The sequence below is a fragment of the Sapajus apella genome, unplaced genomic scaffold (assembly GCF_009761245.1).
Source record: "Sapajus apella isolate SASKATOON/1434 unplaced genomic scaffold, GSC_monkey_1.0 scaffold2, whole genome shotgun sequence".
In the NCBI taxonomy this organism is placed as follows: Eukaryota; Metazoa; Chordata; class Mammalia; order Primates; family Cebidae; genus Sapajus; species Sapajus apella.
In genome coordinates, this window is record NW_022436942.1 from 59,958,946 (window position 1) to 59,978,454 (window position 19,509).

The 19,509-nt window shown below is 39.3% G+C and overlaps 1 protein-coding gene and 1 long non-coding RNA gene across 19 annotated transcripts in view; one reads left to right on the top strand and one right to left on the bottom strand.

The window, feature by feature from the left end:
* Positions 1-388: 388 nt before the first annotated feature.
* MYBPC1 (myosin binding protein C1) overlaps positions 389-19,509 on the top strand; it is a 101,598-nt gene continuing 82,477 nt past the window's right edge. For 9 of the 17 annotated variants that reach the window (XM_032299170.1, XM_032299129.1, XM_032299110.1 and 6 more), the window contains exon 1: positions 394-553. In XM_032299170.1, coding sequence (XP_032155061.1) covers positions 529-553 — 25 coding nt within the window. In that variant the 5' untranslated portion in view covers positions 394-528. Of the gene's footprint in view, positions 554-19,509 lie in introns of all 17 variants that reach the window. The other 8 variants (XM_032299208.1, XM_032299223.1, XM_032299219.1 and 5 more) reach the window with 2 other exon arrangements.
* The window catches only part of LOC116565569, a 46,518-nt gene continuing 28,569 nt past the window's right edge, over positions 1,561-19,509 (bottom strand). The window contains exons 2-3 of one of the 2 annotated variants that reach the window (XR_004275507.1): positions 6,622-6,724; positions 1,561-3,161 (exon numbers count right to left, since the gene is read on the bottom strand). This is a non-coding gene — a long non-coding RNA (uncharacterized LOC116565569). Of the gene's footprint in view, positions 3,162-5,273; positions 5,410-6,621; positions 6,725-19,509 lie in introns of those variants that run through there. The other variant, XR_004275506.1, reaches the window with a different exon arrangement.

Below are 19,509 nucleotides of genomic sequence, written 5' to 3' on the forward strand. Positions count from 1 at the left end.
AAGGACCGATGAAAATGTAAAGCTAATTGGAGCATTAAAATGATTACCTGAATACAGAGACCTTTCTGTCTAATCTTAGTGAAAATTAAGGTATCGGTTGGATTGGCATATTGTGACTTTCAATTTGATTTTTTTATCATCCAGCAAACTTTTTGCACTCCCGAGTCAGCACATGCATCTGTCAGAGAAGAGCAAGACAGAGCACGAGGCTGCAGCTGAATTTAGAAAGTTAGAGGTGTTCTCATCAGCCACATGAGATGGGCAGGAGATTCCTTCCAGTAGGCGAGAGAGCAGAGTGCAGACAACAGATGTGAGAAAGGTCCCCATAGCTGTCAATTTCCTGCATCTTTGTGCTGAAGAAAGGGAGGTGCCATCATGATTGATGTTCAGAGGCAGTATAAAAGCACTGGGTTTCTCCCCAACTGCTTGTCACATCGACCTGCACTGTCTCTCGCCTGCCTGTGGGGTTTCTGTCAACTAGTCGTGGAGGGGAGAAAACTCTTTAAAGAATAACATCTTATTGTGGCCATGCCAGAACCCACTAAGAAAGAGGGTAAGACTTATCCGGAAATCTTTTTGTTGTACTCTTTAATAAAGTGTGTTTATTTTGGTATTTATCTTCAAACAAATAACCGATTTCTTAAATAGATGAGAAAATAATCAAATCACTATGATTTAAGGAAAAGATCTTTTAGAGTAAACAGATCAGAGGAAATTACAAAGAGAGTATAATGAATTGAAAAGTTTCTGATAGTTTCTAAACAGAATTTAGAAACTATTGGACACGATGGTTTCTAAAGGAATATTGAGTAAAATTATCAACTGATAATTCTATCATTCAACTGTAAAGAATCCTTAAAGCATAATTGAAGGATGTTAATTGCTGACAGTAAACAGATTAGATTTTCAATCAGATTTTCTTGGTTTAATCACAAATCTTTTCAGCATGTATTTGCAATTTGCAGAGAGTTGAAGACTTAAAATATTTTTTCAAATGATCAGGATTCCAAAAAAGAATCTGTGACATTATTTCCAGATTTGCTACATTTTTTTAATGCAAAGATATTTAAACTATACAGTGAAGGTTTTTCTTCTTGTTGTTCTTATCAATACCTTTGGAAGTTCATTATTAAATTCTTGCATGGCAAAAAAAACAAACACCTAGTAAAAAGGGATATCTCTGAATATTATGAAAAGATTGGCCTTTCATGAGTTTTATTATAGAGAATTTCATAATATGTGGCCCTTTTAAGAATAGTTAAGCTGAAAGTATAAACATATCCTTCCTTAGAAGAAGAAATGTTTTCTCTAACGAAGTTTCTCCTTTCTATAAAAAACAATTCGTATATTAAAACCACTAATTGGTAACAGAAGTAAATTGGAATTAGTAATAATGAAAGTAAATACTAAAAAGTACAAATTAATAGTATGCATACACTGAGTTTTTTAATAATATCTTTTAAAAATATTATTTCATTTATATTAGTCTTCATTAGTGCTTACTGAATCTTTATTTTTTCCTTCTGCAAACAAAAGAAAAAGAAAGCAGGAAACATAAAAATAGTCATAGTTTTCATTTTTTAATTCTTAAAAATGCTTTAACCATTATTTTGAAGAACCTTGAAAAAGATGTTACATGTTGAACGCAAAGTTGAAATACTAACCAAATTATCAAAAGTCTTTTAAATATATTTTCTTTATATAATTAAGTAACCAGTGTTGACAGGCTGTGGTGATCAGTTTACAGGTTGGCCTTACTTAGTGGCAGAGGGCATTGATGGATGAAGTCTTCCACCCAAAATAACCACACCAAATGCATGCATTAATATGGGAACTTAATCCTGACTGTCAGGCAGGGAGTCCAACGTCTGCTGAAGTATCTTATTTGTAATGCAAATGATTTACGTGTGTATTAAGTGTCCTTTTTATCTGCTCTGTCACTTTAACCTCTCCGAAGTGTACCCAGATGAAATGCATTCTACCATGTTTCCAAACTGAAAACACAATATTGTTTTAATTATCCTGAATTTAGTGAATGATTTTGCATTTGTTTTAAAGCCTAATTGAAAATGAGAAGAAAGCTGAAAAACCAATAAATAAGGTGAAAGGCTTTAAGAGCCAATAAAACTAATTAAATTATTCTGATTGCTAGAGGCCATAAAGTTTACTTTTCATTTGACAACTCAGTCTGATTCACTTTGCTTTTACTGGGAATGAAATTGTAGAACTGCAAAGAGTAAAATATATCTTTAACTTCGGCCCCCAACCCCCCAATACAAAATTTTTTTTTTAATAAATCAGCAAGGATACTAAAGACTCCGTGATCTTCTTTTGCTATAAAAGCACGTCGCTATTCTGTGGAGGAGTTCCTCCACCCAGGACAGTAATATTATACCCACAAATTCTTTGGTTAGTTTAAATTTGGATGACGGGGAGTGGGGCAAAAAGAGTTACTGATATATTTAAAATCCATTGAGGAAGTACAGAGATTTTTTTGGTTCCCTCACCAGCAGAACTGATTATTAAAGGAACTGTACCTTGAAGAGCTTTCCTTAGTGAAATAATTGCATTTTCATATTGTTTACATCAGAAGAGTAAGGAGTAAGGCAAGTCATGAACTATTCTGGTCCTTTCTTCTTCTCCTAACTGTGATTTCATTTTCACTGGGATTAGTTTGATTGCATATAAGCATCCCTCTAAAAAACAAAACATGGCCTTGAACCAGTTCTTGAGAGTCATTTCAAACTGTCTGCAGAAACCCTCCCAAAGAACAGGCTCCTCCAGCCCATATGGGTCGTCTGAACTCTTCCCACAGCTCAGAAAGCCCAGGAAGGACATGACCACTTGCTGTGAATCTTGATAGGACACATGGGCTGGTTTGGCCCTCCTAGGATCCAGGAGGATCTAGCGACTCCTCAAAAGAGGCTGAGTTTTCAGCACCTAAAGGTACAAAAAATGTCTCACTCAACTACCTCCCAGCCTATCATTTTCTTCTTGGATCTTAGTAGTTTTCTTCTTGAATCTTGGGAAAGCTGGTTCTTCTAAGGAGAAGTAGGAAGGACAGATGTAACTTTGGATCTCGAGGAGGAAGTTCAATGGAGGTCATTAGTCAACAGTTCTTGTTTAGACTCTTGGAAATGTGCTGGGTGTTTCAGTGACCCCTTTTGGAGAAAGCAAGTATTATTCTTAAGGAGTAACCACTTTTATATATTATGCATTCTTTGGAAACTATGTTATTTGTACTGTCAGTTCCAGATAAAAAAAGGTACCTTATACCACTTTGGATTCTTGCAGAACCTAAGGCCTAGCACACTTAAGTTATTCTGATAAAATTGGGAGGATGTTCTAGGAAGCTTCAGATTTGTGGGGATCTCCCAGGATGCCTTTAATACGTTCATTTTTGTAACAGTTATTGAGTACAAGCAAGTGCCCTTCAGTTAATTGTCTCTGGTTCCTAGCATGTAAAGAAATCAGAAATCACCTTTTTTTTTTTTTTTTTTCCAAGATAGTATCTCACTCTGTGACACAGGCTGGAGTACAATGGCATAATCTCCACTCACTGCAACCTCTGCCTCCCAGGTTCAAGGGATTCTTTTGCCTCAGCCTCCTGAGTAGCTGGGATTACAGGTGCCCACCACCTTCCCCGGCTACTTTTTGTATTTTTAGTAGATATGGAGTTTTGCCATGTTGGCCAGGCTGGTCTCAAACTGCTGACCTCAGATGATTTGCTCACCTTGGCCTCCCAAAGTGCTGGGATTACAGGCATGAGCCACTGTGCCTGGCCAAGAAATCGCCTTTCACTGGAAATTTCACTTTTCCAGTCAAAAATAAGTTTTATCAACATAAAACTAGACAATTGCAATAGCTTTTCTTCTGTGGCAGAATATCTGTTCATTAAAAAACTACCATGAATGGCTGTTAAACACATAAATATAATTTTTCTCAGAATTTTACCTCTGGAATATGTAATGACTAAACCATAAAGCCTAGTTCTTTTACATCCTGGGACAACTGTTAATTGTCAGATTCTTTTTTTTTTGTCACCCAGGCTGGAGTGCAGTGGTGCAATCATGGCTCACTGCCAACTCTTTTTATGTGATCCTCCCACCTCAGCCTCCCCAGTAGCCGTGACCACAGGTGCATGCCATTATGCCCAGCTAATTTTTATATTTTTAGTAGAGATGGGGGTCTCACTATGTTGCCCAGGCTGGTCTCGAACTCCTGGGCTCAAGAGATCCACTTGCCTCTGCCTTCTAAAGTGCTGAGACTACGGGTGTGAGCCACTGTGCCTGGCCTATTACTGTCAGATTCTATAAAATCCAGAAAAATTCTCCTCTAAAACACTGAGTTGAGGCCTTAACATGAATTTCACTTTTTGTTTTTGATTTATCAGACCCTATTATATTTAATGTGCTTTACTTGTCCAAAAAGGCAAAAGTTCCTCTTTGGTGCCTGTGTGTCATTCAAAAAAAAATCTCAGGAGAGTCACTGTCATTTTCTCATTTTCCATGTCAGATCTCTTCTTGAAAACTCAAACGTATGGCCAAACACAGGTTCCATTATGACCATAATTTTAAGGTGCCATTCTGATAACTTCAGGAATCAAAGGCAGGGCTTTGTTGCTACAGATATTCTTTTGCTGTATCAGCATACAATATTCATCTTGGTCTACATTTCAGTAGGAATAGATGGGATCATGGTTTTAAAAAAAAAAATAACAGCTTTTTTTGTGGGGGGGGAGGCGCGGTGGTCCATAAGGGTTTTTCACATTTCTATATCTTTTTTTCCTTGGGTCTCTAGAGATTTCATGACATTTTAAAGTTCTGCTGGGCCCAAAACCTACCTGAATGTACAGCAGCGTTCATCACCTCTTGCCTATTTCTAAGCATTTGTCAGGGCTTAGTCATCCATCAGAAAAAGAGCTCCCTTGATGGGAAACCTCCTTCTCATATTTATTCTTTGACCTTCAGTTTCTACCTGCATGAGAGTGAGTGGCCTATTTCAAACACCAAAATAAATTTGTCTTTGGAAAGTCATCTTATATATAAATATCACCCTTAACTCAAATTGGGGAAAAGTTAATAATTTATGCAGAAAAGTAAGAGAAAGGAATGGGGAGGAGGAAGGGAATATTTTATCAAGGGCAATTCCTTCCCTTTTGACTTCAAATGGTTCATCGAGGCCAAGTTGAAGATTTGGATGGAAAATAAAGAAGTTGTATGAATGAATGCCTTCATATTTTTTTCCTCCTGAAAAAAACCGTGATGCTATGCTGAAGATTCACGGCATATAGTTGAGCTCTGTGTTGTAAGAGGGAATACTGGAGGGCAAACGCGTGCTAGAGGGGCTTAATACTTGGCAGAATCCTTCTTTTTCAGTAGCCTGCTTTTATGACTGCTCCGACTGCACCTGTTAGGAAGATAAATAAAGGACTGGCCAATTCTTTCCTCTGAAGCGCCCTAAATATAACGCTTTAAAAAGGCTTTGGAAAAACAAGTTATATCCTTACTTCTCACCCAGCAAATCTAAAGAAATTCCCTCTTGTTCCAGGCCTTTCAAACAGTGAGGTCAGGGGTCAGGGAGTTTGTGGAATGATAAAGGTGGAAGTTAGGCTCACTAGCTGGTCTGGGAATCCAGGAGAGTGGAAAATATGAAGCACTTACAATCTTTTATGCTCTCAACGACTCACTTTATTTTGGCCATGAGACACAGCTTTGAAACTTTTTTTTGAGGCTCTGTATACACACACAATTATTTACAGCAATTTCAAAATATCCCTGAATCAAACATGAATATTGAAGTCAATTACCCAGGCTGAAGTTGCTTTTAAAAAATGCTTGGACATAGGCCGGGCGCGGTGGCTCACGCCTGTAATCCCAGCACTTTGGGAGGCCAAGGCAGGTGGATCACGAGGTCAAGAGATCGAGACCATCCTGGTCAACATGGTGAAACCCGGTCTCTACTAAAAAATACAAAAATTCAGCTGGGCATGGTGGCGTGTGCCTGTAATCCCAGCTACTCAGGAGGCTGAGGCAGGAGAATTGTCTGAACCCAGGAGGCGGAGGTTGCGGTGAGCCGAGATCGGGCCATTGCACTCCAGCCTGGGTAACAAAAGTGAAACTCCGTCTCAAAAAAAAAAAAAAAAAAAATGCTTGGACATAAAAGCAAATAAATGATCTCTCTAAAAACTTGAATAAATACAAAATGATGTTTTTGCAATACTTTTGTAAACAAATACACTCTTCTTTTAAATTTTATATGGTCATGAGAGGAGATTGCTGTGAAATTATTACTATTGCTTTTCCAGCCCAAGGAAGCATTTTTGTTACTTTTGTTTAAAATTATTGCAATTGTTTTATTTAAAAATTCTTTTTAGGCTGTTTATGGACACACAGAAGAATGTTTATTATAATTAATAATGACTATTTTTATCTTCACTGCTCCCGAATTAGTCTATGAAAACTATATTAAGAGACACAAAATATTCTTGGTAGCCAGTATCTTCTGTGGTAATTCTAAACTCCATCTCTAGACATACTTAAGTGTGTTAGATGATAAAAAACAGGATTAAAGTTCTAGCAATCAAAAATAACTACAGAAATTTCAATTTCATGTGTGTACCTGAGAGCACGTGGCCACGACCTGTTTGTTCTTATTCCATGTTAGTGCTTGATGGAAACAGATATCTTTTTTGGAATCCTTGGTTTGTTCAGAGTACTGCATCCTGGGGAAACTCAATAACTACACCGAAAGGTAGTAGCTGAATTACAGTGTTCTGAGTTAGGTTAATCATGCAGTAGCTATTGTTTATTCAAAAGGGGTTTCCTAATATTTGAGAGTATAGCAATTAAGGAAAATGAAAGAAAAAGAAGAAAAGACTTTGTCACCTAATTTTCTACATGTATGCAAATTATGTCATAGCCAGATAAGAAGGGGGCTTTTGTCCCTGCAGTTTTTTACAAAGACGCCCCCCAAAATCAAAATGATGATACTGTCTTGTCATAATTCTACTCTGTGTGGATAGGCTCAGTTTTAATTTACAAAGAGCACATTTGTTTTAGACAGCCCAAAGATAGACCACAGGCCAAATTTCAGGATGTTCCCATTCATGGGACAGAGTATTACAGGCTTTAATGTACAGTTCCAGAATAAACTTCTAGGTCCCATCAGATTGGGGTGTGAACTGATTGATTTGGCAGAGGCAAAAACCAGGATCATTCAATCTCACACTTATTTCTCTTTCTAAAATGAGTTCACAAGAAGCTATTTGTAATCTGATTTTCATTATGCCTTTCAAGTCTAAATCCACTTTGATAAGACTTGCCCTTTTATACTCCCTTAGGAATTCTTTTTAGGCCAATTTGGCACATCAGGGCAGCGTCTAAAATTACATTAATAATATGTCAGATGTTAATATGTCAGAAATTAATAATATGTCAGATGTTAGATCTTACGATTTTGTTCTATTCATTTTTTGACATATATTTAGCTATTTTGTCTAAATATAATTCTTTTCTAAAATTGTCCAAATCTTTCCCTAAATAATATCAGATCTCTTTATAAATTACTCAATTACAGTATAATACTCTTTATAAATTACTTTGCTTGCAACTGGTAATATAATTTGCCTTCCAAAAATTTTCATGAATGTTAGAACAGAATGGACTACTTATAACTAAAAATTTATCCATTTGGGCAATTCTACATTTTGTCATGTTTAGAGTTAGATGCCTTTAGAGTTGTTATGCAGGTAGTATGTATTTTAGCTTTTTCTTTACGCATCTTAAATTATACTTATTATTAAACATGGTGAGATAAACAAATTATACGATTCATAGAACATTCTAGACAGCTCAAATTCCAGCTGCACCGTAAACTGAGTTACTTACACTTTGTATGCCTCCATCTTCTCATTTGTATGTAAATAAAACATGTAAGTATCAACTCATTGGATCTCAGTAAGAATTAACTGAAATAACAAACCCAAATGCCCATCAATCAATGAGTGGATAAAGAAATTGTGATATATATATATACACACATACACACACACACACACACACACGCACGCACATATATCACAGACATCATAAATATGATGGAATACTACTCAGCCATAAAAAGAAATAAATTAACAGTATTTGCAGTGACCTGGATGAGATTGGAGACCATTATTCTAAGTGAATTAACCCAGGACTGGAAAACCAAACATCGTATGCTCTCACAATGGGAACTAAGCTATGAGGATGCAAAGGCTAAGAATAATACAGTGGACTCTGGTGACTTGGGGGGAAGAATGGGATGGGGCAGAGATAAAAGACAACAAATATGGTGCAGTGTGTACTGCTTCAGTGATGGGTGCAACAATATCTCACAAATCACAACTAAAGAACTTACTTATGTAACCAAATACTACCTGTATCCCAATAATTTATGGAAAAATAAAAATATAAAAATTTTAAAAAAAAGAATTAACTGAAATAAATCAGGTAAAGTGCTTATTTTATCTTATTTTTTATTTGAGTCAGAGTCTCACTCTGTCGCCCAGGCCAGAGTGCAGTGGTGTGATCTCGGCTCACTGCAACCTCTGCCTCCTGGGTTCAAGCAATTCTCCTATCTCGGACTCCTGAGTAGCTGGGTTACAGGTGCCCGCCACCACACCTGGCTAATTTTTGTATTTTTTTTTTTTTTTTTGGTAGAGATGGGGTTTCACCATGTTGGCCAGGCTGGTCTTGAACTCCTGAACTCAAGTGATCTGCCTGCCTTGGCCTCCCAAAGTGCTGGGATTATAGGCATGAGCCACCATGCCTGGACAGGTAAAATGCTTAGAACAGGGCCTATCATATGGAAAGATCTCAAGCATTTTCCTCTTAAAGCAGTACTGTCAGAAATTTTGTCTGGCATAAGGTATTAAATGCCTCATATTTCACATAAACTTTGATGACATTTCCCTCAATATAAGGGATGTAACAACCACTGCTCACCTCCTCACCTAGTGTAATATTTATAATACATGCCAAGAAAGCTGCTATGATAGTCAGAACCATCATTGCTACTACTATATTTCCTTCTTTTACCTGTAGTGAAACATCTTCGCTTTCACCCATGGAAGCTCAGAGCAAATAAAAGGTCTATACTCCATGATATCTGTTGTGTTCTTACCGAAATCAGCCATGTCCGATTTGAGGGTCTCTAGTTGTCAGCATAAGGTGATAACAGTTGGGTTGTTTCTTCACTGTTCCATTGTGGGGGCATGGCCTCTCCCACTTAAAAACCTGCCTTACACAGTTAACATATCTGTCACCAAGGGTTATAAGGCTTAAATTTGTGGGACATTAAGATTTCTCTCCCTATCAGGGGTGCTCTTTGGTGGGTAGGGCCTTCCTCAGCCTGCGATTTTCCTGAGATAACCACATAAAGAACTCTCCATGACCACATATGGATGTGGTGGGTGACTGATTGAGAGCCACTGTGTTTACTGCGGTGGAATTTTATTTTTATGATCCCACCTGGTATCAGGACTCTTCTTCTTCTATTTTTAAAAAGTCACCCAGGCTCGGCGTGGTGGCTCACGCCTTTGATCCTGGCACTTTGGGAGGCAGAGGCAGGTGGATTGCCTGAGCTCTGGAGTTCAAGACCAGCCTGGACAACACAGTGAAACCCTGTCTCTACTGAAATACAAAAAATTAGCCAGGCATGGTGGCGGGTGCCTGTAGTCCCAGCTACTCGGGAGGCTGAGGCAGGAAAATTGCTTGAACCCGGGAGGTGGAGGTTGCAGTAAGCTGAGATCGTGTCACTGCACTCCAACCTAGGTGACACAGCAAGACTCTGTCTCAAAAAAAAAAAAAAAAAAGTCACCCAGTGTGAGGCGTGAGGCTTGGAGCAAGGCCTTCATAAATCTTTAACAGATTTATCCTATAACCTGATAGTCACATAAGTAAGTGATACATGGTCAGGTACAGTGGCTCATGCCTGTAATCCCAGCACTTTGGGAGGCCAAGGCCAGAGACTTGCTTGATCCCAGGAGTTCGAGACCAGCCTGAGCAACATGGTGAAACCTTGTCTCTACAAAAAATACAAAAATTATCTGGGTGTGGTGGTGCATACCTGTAGTCCCAGCTACTTGGGGGGCTGAGGCAGGAGGATTGCTTGAGCCCAGGTAAGGCTCCAGTGAACCATGATCATGCCACTGCACTCCTGCCTGAGTGACAGCGCAAGACTATCTCAAAATAAGTGATGCAAGATCCCCAGAAAAGGCACAGTAAAGTAGGAAATTGTTAACAGTTCAGATCACTTTTGCAATAATTTCCTTTTGACCTATCCTAAAATTTTAAACTCCTTCAATTTGAATAAAGCTTCGCCTGCAAAACATACCCTCATCTATGCCACTCCAACCCCATGTGATTCTTGAAAACATGCTGAGTAATGAGGAAGTCAAGTCCTCACATCTTAGCAATTTTCCCGCAGCCCCATGTTAACAATGAGAAACTATTTGTTGCTATGTAGTAAGGACCATATTTTAATCCTCTTCTGTGTGAAATGACATCCTGAGTTGAAACCTGCACAATTAGGACAAAAGAATGAATTGACTAGGGGAGGGAAAAAAAAAAAACCCTATAGATTCAGGGAAATTCCAAAAGTTGAACCAATGAGTCATTGAAAATTTACATAACCAATGTACAATTAGACTTCATCTATTCAGAACCTTAGAGTACAGTATAGTCTGGCAACATTTGACCACAGTAAATAAATACGGATTAAATTGATTGAATCATTCTGAATAGCTGGATTCTGTGCACAGCTAAAGATTAATTTTGTTATATAACCTCAGAACCTTATTTTTTTCAACCAGTTTGAATAGAAACATTCTTAAAATGTAATACATTACTCCTTGCTTTAAAAAATAACAGTGGATATAATTTGTCTTAAATTATAGATATCATTTATTAGTAGCATGTGACACCCTGAAAGCCCAAATTGTTTGCTTGTTTGTTAAATGGGTTCATGTTGATTTGTATTTTGAATTCCTGTCCAATTTTTCATAGCTTTCCTACTTTATCCCTCGCTAGAAGTGTGCCATCTTCTTTAGTACTCTTGTCAGTCAGCATATGAAGTTGTTCCCTTCACACCCCTTTGTCTTTTGTCATAGACTCCATTCCAGGTAGTTAATCTGGCTAAGTAGGGTTTAGCACCCTCTAAGGCACAATATTTAAGAAGGCACTCACTTTCTGGGTCATGAAAATGCAGGGTCAGCACCTTAAGTGAGTGCCTCCTTAAATTTTGCTCCTGCGGCACCCTGCTTACCTTTCCCAAGTCCCAGGCCCTGGGCTTATAGAGGAGGTAGGGCCTTCTTCCAGGAGGAAAACACAGAAACTCTTAGTGCATGGAAGTAGGAGCTTGATATAAATGCATTTAGCTCTTCAAATGCCCTTTGATTTGGGTGGTCAGAAGCTGTTAGGTAAGTTGCTAGATAGCTGAATTCTACATGGGGGAGGTGTTACTACATGGTTTTTATTTTGACTGACTCATTCGTTTTATCAAAGCTGCAGATGTATATGATGTATATGGCATGAGTTTGTTTTAAAAATAACATGCACAAAATCTTTTTCCAAAGAGATTTGCAATAAATTCAAAACCAGTAGTTCAAAACTTTTGGTCTCAGATCCATTTTCACCCTTAATAATTATTGAATAAACTAAAGAGCATTTGTTTATATGCATAGTGTATTATACACACTAATTTTAATTTTTAATACAGTAAATATTATATTAGTGTGTCATAATATTTCCAACATGAGGGATATGTTTTGCTTTTTTGAGAAGTAAATATTATATTAGTGTGTCATATAATATTTACTGTATTTAAAGTTAAAATTGGCCAGGTGCAGTGGCTCATGCCTATAATCCCAGCACTCAGGGAGGCTGAGGCAGGCGTATCACCTGAGGTCAGGAGTTCGAGACCAGCCTGGCCAACATGGTGAAACCCTGTCTCTACTAAAAATGCAAAAAATTAGTCGGGCATGGTGGTGGATGCCTGTAATTTTAGCTACTCAGGAAGCTGAGGCAGGAGAATCTCTTGAACCTGGGAAGCAGAGGTTGCAGTGTGCCAAGATTACACCATTGCACTCCAGCCTGGGCAACAAGAACAAAACTCCATTGAAAAAAATTAAAATTGATAATGTTTAAAACACAATAACACGACCAGGCATGGTGGCTTCTGCCTGTGATCTAAGCACTTTGAAAGGCTGAGATGGGCCAATCACTTGAGCCCAGGAGTTCAAGGCGAGCCTGGGCAACATGGAGAAATCTCGTCTCTACTAAAAATACAAAAATTAGTCGGACATGGTGCACACCTGTAGACCCAGCTACCCAGGAGGCTGAGCTGGGAGGATCATCTGAGCCTCTGGAGATCGAGGCAGCAGTGAGCCAAGATCATGCCACAGCACTCCAGCCTGGGTGACAGAATGAAATCCTTTTTCTCAAAAAAGAAACACACACACACAAAAATACACAATTCTATTAGCTGTCAGAACATTGATATCACTACACATTATGTACTCTCTGAAAAACTGGACTATTTGTTAGAGAATATGAGTGAAAAAGGCAAATAATGTCTTAGAATTACTATTATGAAAATCATTTTGACCTGGTAGACTCCCTACCTAGGGATCTCCTGAAGATCCCAGACCATACTTTGAGAACCACTATTATAAATCAATTTAGAATTACTTTTGTATATGTGTGTAGAGAAAGGGTCTGAACTCCTGAGATCTCCACCCACCCCAGGTGGAATTACAGGCGTGAGCCACCACACCCAGCCTACCTCTTTAAAAAGTCTGTAATTCTCTTAAATCCCAAAGTATAAAATATCCAGACTCATAATGCCTATAATGAATAGAGTGGGGAACAAATTAAGCAAGTAACTTTTAAAATGTTGGATTAAACGTTGATTTATGCCCACATTCTGCATCTCTGATACATAAGCAATTTGGCCAATAAAAATACACTGTCATTTATATTTGCTGATTTTGGGGGGTACACTTTTTATTTTGAGATGGGTCTCTCTCTGTCACTCAGGCTGGAGTACAGTGGTGCAATCTTGGCTCACTGCAACCTTTGCCTACCCGGCACAAACAATTCTCCCATCTCAGCCTCCAAAGTAGCTGGAACCACAGGCACGCATCACCATGCCCAAATAATTGTTTGTATTTTTGGTAGAAACACAGTTTTGCCATGTTGCCCAGGCTGGTTGTGATCAGATCAAGTGATCTGATCCGCCCCTCAAAGTGCTGAGATTATAGGCAAGAGCCACCACACCCGGCCATGGGGTACACTTATGATTAACAGAATCAAACATGTCTAAGCATTATGAATGTCTCTGTGACAGAAATATTTTATTCTATGGCAGCTTCCACTATGCTAATGTCTGGGCATATGAGGTGCAGGTTGGAGTATGCATATAGTGTCAGATCCCACCACCAAGAGGGGAGACACCTGACAGTGTTTATTACATATTTAATATAAAAAGAAAGATAATTTGCTATACCACCAAAAGTGACAGTACAGGAGTTGGCCAGGTGGAACCTTCCTTATTCATCATGGTGTTTAAAAAATATAAAGCCTTCACATGTTTCATTTCAGAGCTAGAATTTTACTTTGATAATAAGATATAATAATTAAGAATAGCATACAATTTTCTCCTATGCCTCAAATTTCCAAAGCATGGTTTTAGAATATTTTTATTTTTTAAAAATTTCCTCCAAGAAAGTGATGGAAAGCTACAAAAGCAGATATAGAATCATAACATTTAATGATAATTGTTATTGTGTGTTCTGTCTTTCTTATACCTATGTAATATATTCATGTGATATCATTGTGCTCTCCATGCCATAAAAAAGCTAAATTAAACTGCACATAAGGGCCCATAAGACAGTTTAAGAAGGTCAAATAATGTAATATTTGAGACAGCCCACAGGAAGGAGAGAACTGGATTGTTTATTCATTTATTTATTTTTAATGTAGACACGCAGACATATAAAGAGAGACAGGTTAACGAATTTTAAGACGTAAGATTTCTTTTTCCCCTTTAAGTTACTGACCATAAAACCCTTGACCATTGAAAACAGAAATGGACTCCACTGAGAGGGCCAGACCATTTATGGAGTCACTGGGTTCCTAGTGTTTCCGCAGCAGCACAAAGGCCACATAATGGGGCCGTCTATTTCATAGCTGCCACCAGCGCCCGTCAATTAGAAAGCCCTGGTACAGGCTGTGCAGGCATGCCATTGGTGGCATACCTGTGCTTTTTACAGTAGGTGACCATAGGAAAAATCCACCATAAATAGATCCACCCCTTTGAAAGCATTTCAGTGCTGCAGAGGGAGAGGAAGTCTATATCTGTTAATTAGAAAGGATCAAAGACCAGCCGCCCTTGTCTAGGAAAGAAGGGGCTAGCCTCAGTTTTTGGTTCACGATCTAGTTCATTTTCAGGTTGTCCATTAAAATATTTCCTTGGGCCTATTTTTTTTTTCAAAAAGTATTCTTGCTTTTCCTTTTTATTCAAAAAGTTTCAAATATGCTTCTTTAGTCCACCCTGTTGGCATGTTTGCTAAAAAAGATGCCGTGTGGGAGGACAGAGAGAGAAGAGCAAAAAACCAACGGTATTTACGTAGCAGGAACATTCCACAGAACTTTGCCCTTTGGCTTTTGAATAAGCAGAAGCACAGCAGGACCTCACCTCAATAAATATCTGTTTGCTTGTTTAAGATTTAGAGAGTTTATCAAAGGGAGGTGCCTCCTGACCATTGCGACACAGCTAACCTAGTTGACAACGGTTGGCGCGAGTGAGTGTTATTTGCTAAGAAACTGGGGTGGCAGGTTCCTCAACACAAATTTGCTTCACTGTTTTTGGGAGCCCCGATTTAAAAGGCGGGGGGGCGAGGGGTGTAATATTCCCGAGAGCCAAACCTCTAGCCCTGATTGCTCTCCTGCCCTTGTTAAGAAATGGAAGACATGTGTTGACAGTAAGAAGAAGTCTAAATGATGGAGTTTGGGTGAATGCCTCTGGAGCCTTAGCCAGCGGGACAGAAACCAATGAAAGACATAGTGTTCCCTGTGGGTAACACAGACCAAGAACGCTGTCCACGGAGTGCCAGGGGACGGTTATGGATTTCTTGGCAGCAAGGAGAAGGGGCTTTTGTGCAGGGAGGAACAGCCTGCCAGTCAACTATATTTATGGAGCACCTGCTGTGTGGAATCTGAAAAGGAGAAGGAGAAGGGCCTTGTCCTCAAGGAGCTTGTGATCAAAGGGAGAAGAAAAGTCCCCATCTACTGTAAACCCTTTAGCATTCCCACTCACATTTGAAAAGGGAGAGAAACGGGTGATATTTAGGGGGTGTGCTGAGCCTTGTTACTGAAGTGGGGTGTGGACCAGCAGTATCACCTGAGAGCCTTTTAAAAATCTTTTTAGTTTTAAAATTAAAAAAAAAAAATTTCTGGAGAGGGGGTCTTGCTCTGTCACCCTGGTTAGAGCACAATCTTGGCTCACTGCAGCCTCCACCTCATGGGGTCAAGTGATCCTCCCACCTCAGCCTCCCAAGTCACTGGGACTACAAGGAAGCACCAGCTAATTTAAATTTTTTGTGTGTCAAGATGGGATTTCATTATGTTGCCCAGGTAGGTCTCAAACACCTGGGCTCAAGCAATCCTCCCAGCTTGACCTCTTAAGCTACTATGCAGACTTGAAATGCAGAATCATGAACCTTTCTACTGCAGACCCCAAGAGTCAGAATCTGCAGTTTGATCAGATCCCTAAGTAATTAATATACATACTTCAGTTTGAGACGTTCTAAAGGATTTCTGGAAGTAGTGAGTCTTGAATGTTTTAAGAGAGCAGATTGACTTGGTTCAGCGGCTCAATTGATACTAAAGGGAAATTCAGTTACCTGTGAGTTTCTTAAACACTGGTATCTTATCACATTGTAACCACTTTTATAACCCCTTTGACCTTGTTAAATTTATAATGGGAGTTCAAGGTGGCAAGGGTGCTCCTGCCAATGGTCCCTATTCAGTGAGGTACTGTGGAAATTACTGTTAATGAATGAATGTTATAGAGGCAGCCAATGAATTTTAGGAACACGTAAATGATTTTTAGAGAAGTGGGCAAAGCTGGGCATGACAGAACCTGTCAGAGACAAACATATGAGTTAGAGTGAGAGAGATGGATGAGCAGTTCCTTCCAGGTAAATGGGGACGTCATTTTCCATTTAAGTCATGCGCTGCTTGGCCTTTACCACTCCTTGGCTTCCCAGTTTCCAGGTTTAAGACAACTGGAATTCTCTGTTTCAAATGCTCTGAAAAGTACTGAGGCTCTATTTTCTATTATCATTTCTGTCTCATCATGATTGATTGATTGAATCGTTGATTGATCTACTTATCTGCAGTGTACAAACTATAATGCACATAAATTGCATCGAGCTCAATTACTATTCCCACTTTACAGTAGGGGTATGAGGGACCCACCTCTTCTGTCCAGTTCCCAGATGTTTCATCAGTCCCCACCCCAAATGCAAACATGTTTTAACACATGCAGCCCACAGACCTAGAAATAAGACATATCCTTAGCAGGCAGCATGTAGAGGAAGGCATAAGTGTCTTTTTCATGGGTGTGTCAGAGTAAAAATGATGATCACAATAATAAAAACCACAGAAAGATAAAGCCTATGTGACATTTGCCATGTTCTCTTCCCCTGTTAATGCATTCATTCCTGCCAATGACCCCTGAGTTAGACTGTGCCATTATTTCCATTTCATACTTAAGGAAATTGATGTGCACCCCACTCCTACAAATAGGGAGGGCAACATCCATATGAGGTTATGCGGCCTTGAGATTAAGATCAATCAATTCAGAGGGGAAAATGTACTTGCTCTGAGAAGTCCATCAGCCTTCTTCTGCCTTGGTCAACATAGGTAGCAGGGAAAGGAAGTGCGGACCCGGGCTGCAGAGCCCAGGCTCAGAGTCAAGCAAGCCTGGAGTAGAGCCTGGCTCCACCCTTCCTGGGCTGTGGGATCTCAAAGAGCCTCAGTTCCCACTTGCAAAATGGAGATAATCACAGCACTGATTTCATAGAGTTGTAAGGATTATAAGGATTCATATCCACTAGGTCCTACATGCAGTGGATCCTAATAAGGGGTTGCAATTTATTTACTCCTTTGCAGGCTATAAAGTAATGGGGTTTCTGTGATTTTGAGAAGGAAATGTTCTGGATCTGCCTATTTACTAGGCCAGTATACATTTTCCTTGCATACATTTTCTACTTCCTGCAACCATCCTACAATGGTCCTAGCATTAATGCCCTATAATGTTTCTGCCATTCTCTCTGATACAGACGGCTATTCATGACCAATGTCTTGTGGATTCAGTGGAGGTTGAATTAAGCCCTTTAAACTGTCATTTTGATTTTTCGTCTGTTACATAGCCCAAGGGGGCTATAGACAAAATGGAAATGGAGACTGTGTATTCAGGGAACATTTACAGTTTCAGTGCCCAAGATGAGCCTCTTTTACTTATTTGATTAGAATTCACCAATGGCCTTAGATTTTAAGCAACCATGGTTACTCTTAAAAAAACGGAAACTGGTTACATAGATGCTGAACAAGTATGATCAATGTAATAGTTCATATCCAACCACCAAAAGAAGCCCTCCTTAATTCTTTTGTATGAATTCTCTATGCGTTTTATGTGTTTTCCGCAATAAAAGGAGATACCAGGGAGATAAGAAAGGAAGGAAGGATCCCTGGCTTTGTTTAGATGGGGAGAAACAGAAACATAAATATACAGGGACTATCAGAAAATAATTAAGTCATAGTGAAAAGAGAATGTGTTATGACGTGGTCCAGAATGCAAAACAGTAAGGAGGAAGAACAGAATAGAATAATCAGCTCTGAGAATCTTGAGGAAAATGTTGGCAATGTGGATAAAGATTGCCAAATGATAATAATGGTAACAGTTAATTCTGTGAATTATAGAGCTCTTTCTACATGGCAGGAACTACCCTATGTATTGTACATAGGATTGGTACCGTAAGAGGCTATTTATTTTGTTATTCTTATTTTACTGAAGAATCTGAGGTTGTTAGAGATTAAGGAATTGTCCATGTTTGCACAAAGAATAAGGCATAGAGTCAGGATTCCGACCTAAGTCTGACTCCAACACATGTTCAGAAAAAGCAGGAAGTCTGCTGGGGAGAACAGTGGCAGAAAGGTCAGAAGGTGAACAGAAACGGCTCTAGAACAGAGGCGCCATTGGAACGTATTAAAAGAAGAGAGAGAAGGAAGTGCCCACCAACAGTGGCTTTGAATATAAACCTGGGGAGTGTAGACCTAACCAAATCGTAATAGAAACCCTCTCAAGTAGAATAATGGGATGAAACACAGTTGTAGGATAAATAACCTCTGCAGCTGTGAGGAAAGGAGACTGGAGGGATGAGAAATTTTTCTGTAGTCAGAGCCAGGAAGAAGTCCTCGGGCAGGGCATGGCAATGGCCCAGTCTGAAAGATAGAGTGTCAAAGAAATTGGCGTCTTGCTCTCAGTATTCTGATATCTGTGTGCTGCAACAACTTATTCAAAGCCAAGAGGGCAATACTGGATTTCCATTTCTGCACTCAGATCTCTGAAAATAAAATGCTTTGACTGACAGTTTTGTGCTTTGGTTGATGATTACACAGGTGATTCTTTCCATGATGTAGTGAAGAAACAAAAACATTTCTGACAATGCCATCCAAGGGACATTTGTGTTTTCACTGTATCTGCAAATTATATCACATCCTGCCATGTTTTCTTCTGCCTATCTATATAAGGTTACTTTTTTTGTCCCTTGGTTATATATATATTTTCTCTCTCACTAGTAAATAGTAATATACTTATTTATGGCCATCTGAATAAAAAGCTTAGTTTTGTTTTGTTTTTGAGATGGAGTCTCACTCTGTTGCCCAGGCTGGACTGCAGTGGCTGGATCACGGCTCACTGCAACCTCCGCCTCCCAGGTTCAAGCAATTCTCCTGCCTCAGCCTCCTGAGTAGCTGGGATTGCAGCCACGTGCCACCACATCCGGCTAATTTTTGTATTTTTAGTACAGACAGGGTTTCACCATGTTGGTCAGGCTGATCTCGAACTCCTGACCTTGTGATCCGCCCACCTCAGCTTCCCAGAGTGCTGGGATTACAGCCGTGAGCCACCGCACCTGGGCTAAAAAGTTTTTAAAAAACACATTGGAGTTTATACCAGTCACAAAATTAGTGATGGAAAAAGACATTATTGCATCCTGGCAGGCCTGCATTACTCTTTTCTTGATTTCTGTTACGGTGAAATCCATTCATTTTTCTATGCTCATTCCAGCCTCCCTTGACTGGAACGGGGCAGTTGGCCTACACATAGTGGTGACTGTTCCACCAAACTGCTCATTTTGAGCCTCGTTCTCGCTGCTCAACAAGAGTCACTTGTAGAAAAAAA